Source organism: Bos javanicus, chromosome 2 (genome assembly GCF_032452875.1).
Source record: "Bos javanicus breed banteng chromosome 2, ARS-OSU_banteng_1.0, whole genome shotgun sequence".
Classification (NCBI taxonomy): Eukaryota; Metazoa; Chordata; class Mammalia; order Artiodactyla; family Bovidae; genus Bos; species Bos javanicus.
In genome coordinates, this window is record NC_083869.1 from 98,083,890 (window position 1) to 98,098,738 (window position 14,849).

The 14,849-nt window shown below is 37.0% G+C and overlaps 1 protein-coding gene across 1 annotated transcript in view; it reads right to left on the reverse strand.

The window, feature by feature from the left end:
• Positions 1-2,707: 2,707 nt before the first annotated feature.
• ACADL (acyl-CoA dehydrogenase long chain) overlaps positions 2,708-14,849 on the reverse strand; it is a 41,521-nt gene continuing 29,379 nt past the window's right edge. The window contains exons 9-11 of the mRNA XM_061383800.1: positions 11,433-11,560; positions 9,160-9,246; positions 2,708-4,131 (exon numbers count right to left, since the gene is read on the reverse strand). Coding sequence (XP_061239784.1) covers positions 4,038-4,131; positions 9,160-9,246; positions 11,433-11,560 — 309 coding nt within the window. The 3' untranslated portion in view covers positions 2,708-4,037. The remainder of the gene's footprint in view (positions 4,132-9,159; positions 9,247-11,432; positions 11,561-14,849) is intronic.

The following is a 14,849-nucleotide window of genomic DNA, read 5'->3' on the forward strand; positions in this document are numbered from 1 at the left end:
AGCAGGATGACAATATGCAGCCTTGACGTACTCCTTTTCCTATTTGGAACCAGTCTGTTACTCTATGTTCAGTTCTAACTGTTGCTTCCTGACGTGCATATAGGTTTCTCAAGAGGCAGGTCAGGTGGTCTGGTATTCCCATCTCCTTCAGAATTTTCCACAGTGCATTGTGATCCACACAGTCAAAGGCTTTGGCATAGTCAATAAAGCAGAAATAGATGTTTTTCTGGAACTCTCTTGCTTTTTTGATGATCCAGTGGATGTTGGCAATTTGATCTCTGGATCCTCTGTCTTTTCTAAAACCAGCTTGAACATCAGGAAGTTCATGGTTCACGTATTGCTGAAGCCTGGCGTGGAGACTTTTGAGCATTACTTTACTAGCGTGTGAGGTGAGTTCAGTTGTGTGGTAGTTTGAGTATTCTTTGGCATTGCCTTTCTTTGGGATTGGAATGAAAACTGACCTTTTCCAGTCTTGTGGCCACTGCTGAGTTTTCCAAATTTACTGGCATATTGAGTGCAGCACTTTCACAGCATCATCCTTTAGGATTTGAAATAGCTCAACTGGAATTCTATCACCTCCACTAGCTTTGTTCATAGTGATGCTTTCTAAGGCCCACTTGACTTCACATTCCAGGATGTCTGGCTCTAGGTGAGTGATCACACCATTGTGATTATCTTGGTCATGAAGATTTTTTTTTGTACAGTTCTTCTGTGTATTCTTGCCACCTTTTCTTAATATCTTCTGCTTCTGTTAGGTCCATACCATATCTGTCCTTTATTGAGCCTATCTGTGCATGAAATGTTCCCTTGGTATCTCTAATTTTCTTGAAGAGATCTCTAGTCTTTCGCATTCTGTTGTTTTCCTCTATTTCTTTGCATTGATCGCTAAGGAAGGCTTTCTTATCTCTCCTTGCTATTCTGTGGAACTCTGCATTCAGATGCTTATATCTTTCCTTTCCTCCTTTGCTTTTCGATTCTCTTCTTTTCACAGCTATTTGTAAGGCCTCCTCAGACAGCCATTTTGCTTTTTTGCATTTCTTTTCCATAGGGATGGTCTTGATCTCTGTCTCCTGTACAATGTCACGAAGCTCCGTCCATATTTCATCAGGCACTCTATCTATCAGATCTAGTCCCTTAATCTATTTCTCACTTCCACTGTATAATCATAAGGGATTTGATTTAGGTCATACCTGAATGGTCTAGTGGTTTTCCCTACTTTCTTCAATTTCAGTCTGAATTTGGCAATAAGAAGTTCATGATCTGAGCCACAGTCAGCTCCTGGTCTTGTTTTTGTTGACTGTATAGAGCTTCTCCATCTTTGGCTGCAAAGAATACAATCAGATTTTGGTGTTGACCATTTGGTGATGTCCATGTGTAGAGTCTTCTCTTGTGTTGTTGGAAGAAGGTGTTTGCTATAACTAGTGTGTTTTCTTGGCAAAACTCTATTAGCCTTTGCCCTGCTTCATTCCGTATTCCAAGGCCAAATTTGCCTGTTACTCCAGGTGTTTCTTGACTTCCTACTTTTGCATTCCAGTCCCCTATAATGAAAAGGACATCTTTTTTGGGTGTTAGTTCTAAAAGGTCTTGTAGGTCTTCATAGAACCGTTCAACTCAGCTTCTTCAGCGTTACTGTTTGGGGCATAGACTTGGATTACTGTGATATTGAATGGTTTACCTTGGAAATGAAGAGATCATTCTGTCATTTTAGAGATTGCATCCAAGTACTGCATTTCGGACTCTTTTGTGGACCATGATGGCTACTCCATTTCTTCTAAGGGATTCCTGCCCGCAGTAGTAGATATAATGGTCATCTGAGTTAAATTCACCCATTCCAGTCCATTTTAGTTCTCTGATTCCTAGAATGTCGACGTTCACTCTTGCCATCTCCTGTTTGACTACTTCCAATTTGCCTTGATTCATGGACCTGACATTCCAGGTTCCTACGCAATATTGCTCTTTACAGCATTGGACCTTTCTTCTATCACCAGTCACATCCACAACTGGGTAGGTTTAGCTTTGGCTCCATCCCTTCATTCTTTCTGGAGTTATTTCTCCACTGATCTCCAGTAGCATGTTGGGCACCTACTGACCTGGGGAGTTCCTCTTTCAGTATCCTATCATTTTGCCTTTTCATACTGTTCATGTGGTTCTCAAGGCAAGAATACTGAAGTGGTTTGCCATTCCCTTCTCCAGTGGACCACATTCTGTCAGACCTCTCCATCATAACCCGCCCGTCTTGGGTGGCCCCACAGGGCATGGCTTAGTTTCATTGAGTTAGACCAGGCTGCAGTCCGTGTGATTAGATTGACTAGTTTTCTGTGATTATGGTTTCAGTGTGTCTGCCCTCTGATGCCCTCTCGCACACTTATCGTCTTACTTGGGTTTCTCTTACCTTGGACGTGGGGTATCTCTTCATGGCTGCTCCAGCAAAGTGCAGCCACTGCTCCTTACCTTGGATGAGCGGTATCTCCTCACTGCCACCCCTCCTGACCTTGAACGTGGAATGGCTCCTCCAGGCCCTACTGCGCCCACGCAGCCACCGCTCCTTGGACTGTTTATCCTACAGATGTTTAATTCCTAAAATGTAGTTTCCTTTAAGATTGGGAAAGGAGCTGGGGCTGGGGTAGGGTGCTTGATCTAATTCTCTATCATTTCCTGGCAGTTGGTGTGAGGTGAAAACGACAAATACAGTAATACCTAACAAGAATTTATTTTCACCCGTTTTTTAGATTTACTGAACAAGAACTCAAGTTGGCAATCATACAAAGTTCTACCCAAGAGCAAATCAAAGTTATGTAAGACACTAAGACAGAATGGTATAAAAGGATTTTCTGTTCTCTCTGCTCTATCCAGTTGTAATGACTGCATCAAAAAACAATGTTTAATATCCACAACACCAAATAAAATATTGAGGTTTTCTAAGTTGCACAAGGATACATCTATTTATTTACATTTAAAAACTACTTTATTCTCGGTCTCACCAATACATGCAAAGGAAAACAAGTACTAAAATGATGCTGGCAGTTTACAAATTAATGGCCTATTTTTTGGTAATAATTAAATTAAATGTCATTTCCTCATTTTCCTATTTAAGATACTTCATTTCCTTTATTACCTTTATCATGATTTGAAATTATTGTTTATTTACTTCTTACCTCATTACAACTTGTTTATTCACTTATGGATCTTGCCAATTTTTTAAATCATAGTTTTCATCAATTTAACAGCCTGGCTTATAGACAACAACACAAAGTATAAATCTGTTAAAATTAATTAAAAAATTATACTGCTCCCAAATAAAAGTCACTGTTTTGGTACCTATAAAATATACCAATATCTTGAAACAATTAAGGATAATGGTGTGTGTGTTCTCCTAGCAATTAAACTGGAAATCTCTTGAAAGCCCAGGTGTCAGTGGTTTAAGGAACCAGTGGAATTCTCTTGTGGGGATTTGCTTAGCTGAGTCCTAGTGGTTTTAAGGCCCTAAGGTAGGAGGCTTCCTGCTTTAACCTAAGCAGCGCTTCACACATCAAGATTTCACATGGACTTGGCATAAGCTTTGGACCGAAGAAAGTGTTTTATTACTTAAAAACAGGTTTAGGGGTAGGGTGGTAGAAACCATGTTCTGGGGAATTTGGAATAAAAGATATCTAAACTTATTTTGCATTCTCAATTACATTTATTCTTCTTTTTCAAAATCAATGTGCTGTAAAAAATTTAACAGTATAATAAAAAATTACTTCTGCCTCAATTTTAAAGACCTAGGCATTTATACTCTTAGAATTTTGGAGATAAATGAAACATTAAGGCTTCTAGAATCAGAGAATCTTTGCCATTTAGCTATGCAAAAAATTAACAGTTTAAACTTTATATTGGGAAACTTTATGATCTTTGGATATTTGTGTTTGATTTCTTTCTCTATAGAGAGAACAGATAAAAACTTGTTTAGTGTTCCCTCCCTTTCCAGGTTGTATTTTATCTTGAGTAGATTTAAAACAAGATTAGCTGTAATAGGATTCCGGGATGTGGGCAGATGTCTACTGGTCATGGATGATCTCTCTTGCAATCAGCTCCTTCATTATTTCATTGGTACCACCATAGATTGTCTGGACACGGGCATCCACATAAGCTCTGGATAAATAAGAAGATGATTAAAGGAATAAACAAAGGATATTAGAAATTATAAATTTTGTCTCACCAGGTAACTATTAATTACTTTACAGTGTTCATTTAATGAAATTCAAACAATAAAAGTTCTTCATAAATTACTTTTTTTCAGTATGGCATTCACCCTAGATTGGTATGATTAAAAAATTCTATTCAGATATTGATCATTTGCATAGATTTGTTTTAGTTTGCTTGAAGAGAGTACAAATTCAAAATAATATTTCCAAGTCTGTTTCTTTTAATTTTGTAAAATTCAGCACATATAATAAGATCCTAAAAAGTGCTATTTTAAATTTAGAAATGAATACAATGTCTTAATAGCTTGTTACCTTTAATGTTTCCCCCCAAAAGTTGAAATCTACTGGTTTTATTTAAAAAAAGAGAAAAGTACATGTTTTCTAACATCCTTTAGAGTCCCACCAATACTGCTGCCATCAGCAGTATAAATTGATGCTTCAGAAAATTATTACCTCACAAAGTTAACAAGTAACTTACTTTTTGGAAAAGATTAATAATCACCCCAGTAATGTATGTGTTAAAAATACTGAGTGACTGAGCACTGCCATAAAAAAAGACTTTACTTTCGATAGTGATGACAGCAAATATAATACTATATAGTTGTTTTTATGTTTTCTCATTTTATCCTCTCAGCTCTGGAATTAGGGAGGGTAAATACTATTAATTTTGCAGGTAAAGGAACTGAGGTGCTAAAAAGTTAATACATATACTAATTAATGGTTGCTATTTAATGGTCACATAATAGATCATTGGCAACCTGGAATGAAAAGGTAGGTATCTTGCCACTTTGGCAAATATCTTTTTAATTGTATCAATATTTTCATTGGTCCAGAAATGTAAGATTAGTTATTGAGCTTTGCAGTTTTCTAGTAGGCAAATTCAAAGGCATTTTTTTTTCTAAGCCTTAAACTGTTTTTTTTTTTTTTTAATTTAATTTGAGAAAAATTAAATGTGCTGGCTCTCTAGGAACATGATCAATTCTGAACTTTTCCTCGTCCAAGTTCATCACGGTACCTTGCAATGGTACCTTACTTGAGCGCTCAGTATTTATTGATTTGATTTACTGTATTACAAAGGAATTTTAGAGTCTCAATACCTACTTTTTGATGAAACTTGAAATCCAGAGACCTTTATGTTTTCAAATATATTTTTTCTTTCAACAGATTTCATTGTTGCCCACAAAATCCAGAACTTTCATTTAGAGAACCTATCTGGCATTTCAGCCTACTTCAGCAATTTCAATGCTTTTGGACCTTTTGGACCGAGTTGGGCACATTTTTTTCACATTAAAGAAGTTTCAATGGAGTAGGTAATCGACAGAGACCAGTAGGCCTTTTATAAGTTATTAATTAAATTCAGTCATCAACTAAAATTCACAGAATGGCAGCAGAAGGAATGTTTAACCACACAGGGATGAAGCTCTTTATCTCACACTGTTCTTCCCAGCAAACAGGTCTTGAAATGGCAAAATGTAAGCATCTATTCCCATAGCCCCAAGCCGAATGAGTAAGACTGAAGTATGCCTCACACTTAAAACCACTTATACAGGAAAAAATACAGGAAAACAGGAAAAAATAAACAAAACAAAAAAGCATCTCCTTGATCTCTGAAACCAAGACTCAGCAACATGCACAGGCATAAGTTCAGTTCAGTTGCTCAGTCATGTCTGACTCTTCGCAACCCCATGGACCACAGCATGTCAGGACTCCCTGTGCATCCCCAATTCTCGGAGTTTACAAACACACAAATAGTACAGTTTAACCTTAAGGTATAAAAAAACACAACTATAATGATTTTTTTTTCTATCATATCAAAATATATGTACTTCATTCATATACTGCCTAATGTATCTGATTAGCTTTTTTGGTATTATCCACTACTCTCTCTTGTCATCTTATGAAAAGTTCTTTCCCTTTGTCTTTGGAGAGAAAAAAGCAGCCTAGTTTAAAAGTTCATACAGTCTTCAAACTAAGAACCTGCCCAAGAAGGGGACTGTTACTCCTAAAAGGAAGTATGTCTCTCAAACTGAAACCAGAAATTTCAAATAAGTCATCAAGTTACCATTTTTGCTTGCTACTGATCTGATGGAATTGCCTCTGAGAAAACAGACCAAGACTTATGCTACACTCTAATCCTGGACCATGAGATGGCTGACTCTTCTTCACCTAAATGCCTTTCTTAGGAACAGAACTAAACTAGACAAACACTGAACCATGACATTGTCTACATTCCCAGAAGCAGTTATAATAGCACAGTTAAGCAGAAAAATATAAATACCCATTATTATTTTACTTGCTTAAGCACTGTGAATATTATAAATAAGATGAGTTAATATTGTGACTAAAACATAAAAACACACAGGAAAAATTCCAGCAATGCTTTAATTTGTCCTAGCATAACTCAGTTTACTTCTGACTTCATGACTATTCAAAGATTAAAAAAAAACAAAACCTGCTTTTGTTTAAGGCCTGTTTGAAGTAGTTCTGAAAGGATATACCAAAACCCAAGTCCAAGGATTGATAAAGAAAAGGAAATAAGTTAGTTACTTCATGCCTACATTCTAAAGGAAGGAAAATACCCTACTTGTTGAGTTTTTATAGAAAGTTATAAATTATATATACCCTGTGATTAAAGCTTTCTGAGCTACCCAGTAGCTACAGGAAATTAGTAAATTACATCTATGCTGGAGCTTCTGTTCTTAATATAACTTGAATACAATGTTTATTTTCCTTATTAAGGACTATAAGCAAATAAAATGTCTTCAGTTATACTTGCCAAAATGATAAATTTGAAAGTAAGTTTGAATACTAGTTTAATACTGTTTCCCTTTTAGATTCCATATTTAGATAATATTATAAGAGGTTTTTAGAAGTTCATAGCATTCTCATTCTCAGATTCAAAACTAAATTGGACTTCTCTCTATATAGCAAAAACTCTCTTGGGAAAATTATATAAGCTGAAAATATTGCCAAATAAGAGGAAAACTATATTTTCTATAATGATAAGGAGAAATGCCATGGAGGGATTACTAAGGCAAAGACTACAGGAAAAGGGAAAGAAGAAACTATGGAGATGGAGGAAGAAACATAGAAGAGGATGCTGCCTATTGACAAACTGGAACTGCTTCGAAACGGAAACAAGAATATTCACGTGTAATGCAATAAAAAGGCTGTATTTATTTTCATTTGAAGGAAATACAAATTCTACTTAGAAAAAAATAACACTTTTGATTTGTTTTTAGAACTAAATAAACAATAAAAAATTTAAGATTTTTTTATTGACTTCAAATGTAGGTTAATTTTTCTGTAATGTGTGTTTTTTTTAATTTTTAAAAAGTGATATTTTCAAAGACATACAAAATGACCAAAAGGTATATGAAAAAATACTGTATCACTAATCACCAGGGAAAATGTAAATCGACCACAATGAAATATCATCTCACATCTGTCTATTAGCTAAAAGGCCAAAAGACAAATGTCGAGGAGATGAAGAAATTGCAATACTGGCACACTGCTGTTACAGAGAATGCGAAGTGGTGCACAGCAGCTGCTATAAAAAACAGTACGGAAGTTCTTCAAAAATTTAAATAAAACTACCGTATGATCCAGAAATCCCACTTCTAGATATTTATACAAAAGAATTGAAATCAAGACCTCCAAGTGATGCTAGCACTCACTTGTTCAATGCAGTATTACTCACAATAGCCAAGATGTGGAAACAACCTGTACATCCATGGACAGATGAATGGATAAAGAAACTGTAGTATAACATACAATGGAATACTATTCAATCGTAAGCAGAAGGAAGTTCTGCAATATGTCACCACCTGGATGAACCTTGAGGACACTCTGCTAAGTGAAATAAGCCAGTCACAGAAAGACAAATACAACATGATCCCACCTATATGAGGTATCTAAGGTAGTCAAATTCATAGCCTCAAAAAGGAATGGTGGCTGCCAGGCACTACGGAGAAGGAGAAATGGGAGGTTACTAACCAATGGGCATAAAGTTTCAGTCAAGCAAGATGAATAAGTTCCAGAGATCTGCTGTACAGCACTGTGCCTAGAGTTAACAATACTGTATGGTACACTTAAAATTCTGTGAAGAGGGTGGATCTCATGTTAAGTGCTCTTAACAACAGTAAAATAAAACAAAATAATTAATAGTCAATGCAAATTAAGGGCTTCCCTGGTAACTAAGACAGTGAAGAATAAGCCTGAAATGCAGGAGACCTGGGTTCAATCCCTTGGGTCAGAAAGATCCCCTGGAGAAAGCAATGGCTACCCACTCCAGTATTCTTGCCTAGAGAATCCCACTGACAGAAGAGCCTGGCAGGCTATATAATCCATGGGGTCGCAAAAAGTCGAACACAACTAAACGACTAAGCACATAACTTAAGAGGGTAAGCCATCTTCAGTCTTTGACAACTCATTTGAGTATGAGTTGCTTCAAACTGGAGGAAATGATCTTGAAATGCATTAAAATGTAAAATATGCATACTTTTGAACTAGCAGTACTACTTTTGGGACTTTGTCCTATTATGATAAAAAACACATGTATCTAAGACAAACGTATGAGTGTTTATTGAAGCATTGTTTGTCACAGTAAAAAACTAGAAAAAAAAATTTGAATAACTAAACATAAACAATTATAGTAAAATACTATTCAACTATAAAAGTGATACTAATCCTGAATAATGATTCAAATAAAGCTTTAGTATATTATATATTTATTTATATTTAATATCTTGTATACTAAAGTATATATTCACTTTTTAAAAAATTATTAAATCCTAGTAGTAAGCTGATAACATGAAGTTGTTTCTAGCTACCTGAACATACTCCATAGGCAGTTGAAAAATGCGAAGATTTTGCACCTCCTTTCCCTCTATCCTCAGTGTACAAAGAACAGGTAAAGAAGTTTTCCTTTTTCTACACACTACCCAGAAAAGCATAACACAACAGGCCTACTTACTTTGCAATGGGACACTCAAACATGTATCCCCAACCTCCATGCAGCTGCAAACAGTCATAAGCTACTCTGTTTTGCAAATCAGATGCCCTAGATGTCCAAAATAAAAAGCAGAAAAGGAACATTTGAAATGAATTTTCATGAGATGCTTTACAGCCAGAAAACAAATGACTGTTTAAATGCATACATTTATCAAACAATTAAAAATAGGCATATCAGTCAACCAGAGAAGATTGATATAAATTATAAGTGAAATAAATCTCAAGAATATTTTCACATAATGAATACTTTCTTCATCAACTATATTTCTGGCTGGGTTTCTGTTAAGTCTAGAAACAAAATGTAGAAAATTTAGACTATTTATTAGGTGTTGGGAACTTTAAGCCTAAAAAGAATATAGTAAAAACTTGAATCTGGTCTAATTTATTCAGATTCTCTGTGTGATATGTTAGCAGAAAAATTATATAGTCATCTACTTTCTTTTGCCTTGTGTAATATGTGTTTGTTTTCTTCAAATATGTCACTTCCTATGCAAAGGCTGCAATTCTGAATTTTTAACTGTAAAAAATATGTTTTAGGGTTTTCAGGAATAAACTGAAAGTAAAAGTGAAAACCTAAGAGGATAGACCTCTATCAAAGCACATACTATCTTCTAGGACACTTATTAAACATTATTGGGGAATTATTTATTCCTGAAGTATATATATATTAATATGAAGTGCTTGAAAAATATATTCTTTTCTGATCTAATCACAACAATTTTAACTACTGTTAAAATCCATAAAATAACTGGTTAGTTCAAAATCTTTTCAACTTACTTTCAACAGTGGGAAATATAAAACAAAGGTAAGCATAGACCCATTTTCCTATAAAAAATAATTTTTAACTCAAGCCATAGGACAGGTCAAGATGTTCCTGAGAAATACAGTAACAATATAATGATTAACAGACAAGATTCAGGGGGCAGTGATATTTGGAATTCTACACATTTTTGTCTTTGACAAGTATGTTAGTGAAATATTTGCTGGGTTATAAGTAGTTGCTTCCTCTTCTCCAATATGAAATACCAGTATGTCTATAAACCTAGTGTTTTCAAAGAATAAGGCCACCAGCTATCCAAATGTCTTTTTCCAAAAATATCTAAAAATTTTTCACTAGTTAAAAAACTTGCTGCAAATGTAAGTATCTTCCCCCCAAAATGTTAATTTCTAATAATTCCACATGACTTTTCAACCTGGCAAGTTTATTATTTTGGATTATTGGTTCATTACATAATACATACATGCAGAATAGTGGTTCATTACATAAACCACTATTCTGCATATTTCCTCATTCTACTTCTCACTAAAGTGAACACAAGTTAATAAATAACAACAGGAATTTTTTCCAGGTTATTTTTGGGCTAATGAGATGTGAGAATGTTTGTTTTTAAAAGAGGAAACAAAACCCGCTTTCAGAATCTGATTTAAACTATGTTCTTGCATCTTAAAATACACAAAAGGCCTATGGCGGGGTGTCTTTTTTCAATTAACTCATCTTTAATAACATTGCTAATCATGTTTAATGAAAACGAAAAATTTTTTTGTTTTGGTTTGTGGTTTTGACCATACCATAAGGTACGCAGGATCTTAGTTCTCCAACCAGGGATCAAACCTGAGACCCCTACAGTGGAAACCCAGAGTCTTAGCCACTGAATGGCCAGGGAAGTCCCTGAAAGTTGTCTTACAGAACATTTTTTTTTTTTTCCTTTTGCTTAATAGAGCATGTACAACTTTTGATTGGACAGTCAAAACTTCAGAAATTTTTTCTGAGGTCTAGAAAACCTCTTAAACAGAAAAATCTTGCCTAATCTACTCATTTCACAGATATCAAAATGTTGGCCCAGAAATAATTAAATTTAATTGCAGTTACGTAATGACAGAATTGCGGCTCTATCTCAGGACTCGAAGTATTACTGTTCTTTTGTTGTCTTACTCTACAGCCACTCTTCAGCTAATTTGAGAATCAACTACTACTTGAAATAACAAATTAGTCATCATATTTAATATTTGCTTTTCGAGGGTAAGCTAAAAGTTAAAAAGTAACTTGGGTAAGTTTTAGCACATTATAAATAGATTTAATGGGAATATTCAGAATTTAAAAAAAATTGGTCCTTACGGCTAGTTTTCATTCACTCAGCATTCTTCCTTTAAGGCCTTCAAGGCTGAGTTTCACTTTGGAAGAATTCCATAACAGTCTGTGCAAACACCACATTTTAATTACCGTAGCATGCATACCAGTATTTCGCCATGGCAGCAGTGGCAACGTCCAGACGTTTCACTCTGTGCAGCTGGAGACAGCTGTCCACAAAAGCTCTGGTTACACATATGGATGTTTTTAATTCTGCTAGCTTATGCTTCACCGTCTAGAGTTTAAAGGAAATGAAGGAGAAGAGCATATTTTGAGTCACTTAGCATATAAAAAATTATATAATAAAAGATCTTTGGCAATGGCACCCCACTCCAGTACTCTTGCCTGGAAAATCCCATGGATGGAGGAGCCTGGTAGGCTGCAGTCTATAGGGTCGCTAAGAGTCAGACACTACTGAGCGACTTCACTTTCAATTTTCACTTTCCACTTTCATGCATTGGAGGAGGAAATGGCAACCCACTCCAGTGTTCTTGCCTGGAGAATCCCAGGGACGGGGGAGCCTGGTGGGCTGCCGTCTATGGCGTCGCACAGAGTTGGACATGACTGAAGCGACTTAGCAGCAGCAGATCAAAACAGATGTAGAATTACTGTGTTTTTTTTTTTTTTTTCCCTTCAAAAAAGATGCATATTAACTACACAGCTAATGTTATATTTCATTACTAAGAAAATGTACCAAAAGACAAGATGCAAAGGTTGATACATACAAAATAACATCTCATATTTTAGGTTAAAAAATTTAGACTACTTAGGGAACTTTTCTGAGAAGGCAATGGCACCCCACTCCAGCACTCTTGCCTGGAGAATCCCAGGGACGGGGAGCCTGGTGGGCTGCCGTCTATGGGGTCACACAGAGTCGGACACGACTAAAGTGACTTAGCAGCAGCAGCAGCAGACGTTTCACTCTGTGCAGCTGGAGACAGCTGTCCACAAAAGCTCTGGTTACACATATGGATGTTTTTAATTCTGCTAGCTTATGCTTCACCGTCTAGAGTTTAAAGGAAATGAAGGAGAAGAGCATATTTTGAGTCACTTAGCATATAAAAAATTATATAATAAAAGACCTTTGGCAATGGCACCCCACTCCAGCACTCTTGCCTGGAGAATCCCAGGGACGGGGGAGCCTGGTGGGCTGCCGTCTATGGGGTCGCACAGAGTCGGACACGACTAAAGTGACTTAGCAGCAGCAGCAGCAGGGAACTTTTGGAAGAACAGCATGACTAATGGGTGAGCACCATTGTGTGGTACAGTCCTTTAGGTACAGCTGTTGAAAATACCTGTTCTCCTCTGGAATCTAAATCCATGAAGAACTATTAATGAAATCAAGTATGCACATTTCCTGCTTCTCTGTATTGGAATAAAGAAACAAGCTAGGACAATATAAAAATATTATTAGACATTAAGGGCGTCCCTGGTGGCTAAGTGGTAAAGAATCCACCTGCCAACGCAGGAGACACAGGTTCGGCCCCTGACCCAGAGAGATCCCACATACCTTGGGACAACTAAGCCCATGTGTCCCAGCCCCTGCTTACCACAACTAGAGAAAAGCCCATGCGGCAACACAGACACAGCACGGCCAAAAAAATTTAACAAATAAATAAATAAAATTTAAAAACTGTATATTTAAAAAACATATTTATACTTGTTGTTCAGTCACTCAGTTGTATCCAACTCTTTGAGACCCCATGGACTGCAGCATGCCAGGCTTCCCTGGCTTTCACTACTCCTGGAGTTTGCTCAAACTCATGTCCATCGAGTTGGTGATGCTATCCAACCATCTCATCCTCTGCCGCCACCTTCTCCTGCCCTCAATCTTTCCCAGCATCAGGGTCTTTTCCAATGAGTCAGCTCTTCACATCAGGTGGCCAAAGTACTGGAGCTTCAGCATCATTCCTTCCAGTGAATATTCAGGGTTGATTTCCTTTAGGATTGACTGGTTTGATCTCCTTGCTGTCCAAGAGACTCTTAAGAATCTTCTCCAGCAACATAGTTCAAAAGCATCAATTCTTCAGCGCTCACTGTCTTTATGTTTCAACTCTCACATCCGTACATGACTAATGGAAAAACCATAGGTTGTTTTTTAAATAATTATTTATTTATTTATTTTTGGCTGTGTCATGTCTTAGTCACAGCATGCAGGATCTTCACTGTGGTGCATGGGCTCTGTAGTTGCAGCACATCAACATGTGGGATCTTAGTTCCCCAACCGGGGATTGAACCTGCATTCCCTGCATTGGAAGGTGGCATCTAGCCTGGCTTTTCACATGATGTACTCTGCATATAAGTTAAATAAGCAGGTGATAATATATGGCCCGGATGTACTCCTTTCCCAATTTAGAACCAGTCTGTTGTTCCATGTCCAGTTCTAACTGTTGCTTCTTGATCTGCAAATAGGTTTCTCAGCAGGCAGGTAAGGTGGTCTGGTATTCCCATCTCTTTCAGAATTTTCCACAGTTTGTTGTAATCCACACAGTCAAAGGCTTTAGTGTAGTCAGTGAAACAGAATTCTTCCCTTGCTTTTTCTATGATCCAATGGATGCTGGCAAATTGATCTCTAATTCCTCTGTTTTTTCTAAATCCATCTTGTACATCTGTTAGTTCTCGGTTCATGTACTGTTGAAGTCTAGTTTGAAGGATCTGAGCGTTACTTGCTAGCATGTGCACGCATGCGTGCTTAGTTGCTTCAGTTGTGTTCGACTCTGTGTGACCCTATGAACTGTGTTGCCCACCAAGCTCCTCTGTCCATGATTCTCCAGGCAAGAATACTGGAGTGGGTTGCCATGCCCTTGTCCAGGGGATCATCGCAACCCAGGGATCAAACCCGAATGTCCTGAATTCCAGGCAAATCTTTACCTCTGAGCTATGACAGAAGCCCTGCCAGCATGTAAAATGAGTGTTTTACATGCTACTGCATACACGCAGTAGTTTGAACATTCTTTGGCAATGCCCTTCTTTGGGATTGGAATGAACTTTTCCAGTCCTGTGGCCACTGATGACTTTTGCAAATTTGCTGGCATCTGAGTGCAGCACTTCAACATCATCTTTTAGGTTTTGAAATAGCTCAGCTGGAATTCTATCACCTCCACTAGCTTTGTTCATAGTAATGTTTCCTAAGTCCCACTTGACTTCACACTCCAGGATGTCTGCCTCTAGGTGAATGACCACACCATTGTGGTTATCCAGGTCATTAAGACCTCTTTTGTACAGGTCTTCTGTATCTTCTTGCCACCTCTTCTTAATCTCTTCTGCTTCTGTTAGGTTCTTACCGTTTCCATCCTTTATTGTGCCCATCTTCGCGTGAAATATTTCCTTTGTATCTCTAACTTTCTCGAAAAGATCTCTAGTCTTTCCCATTCTATTGTTTTCCTCTATTTCTTTGCATTGTTCACTTAAAAAGGCTTTCTTATTTCTCCTTGCTATTTTTTGGAACTCTGCATTCAGTTGGGTGTATCTTTCCCTTTCTCCTTTGCCTTTAGCTTCTCTTCTTTTCTCAGCTATTTGTAAGG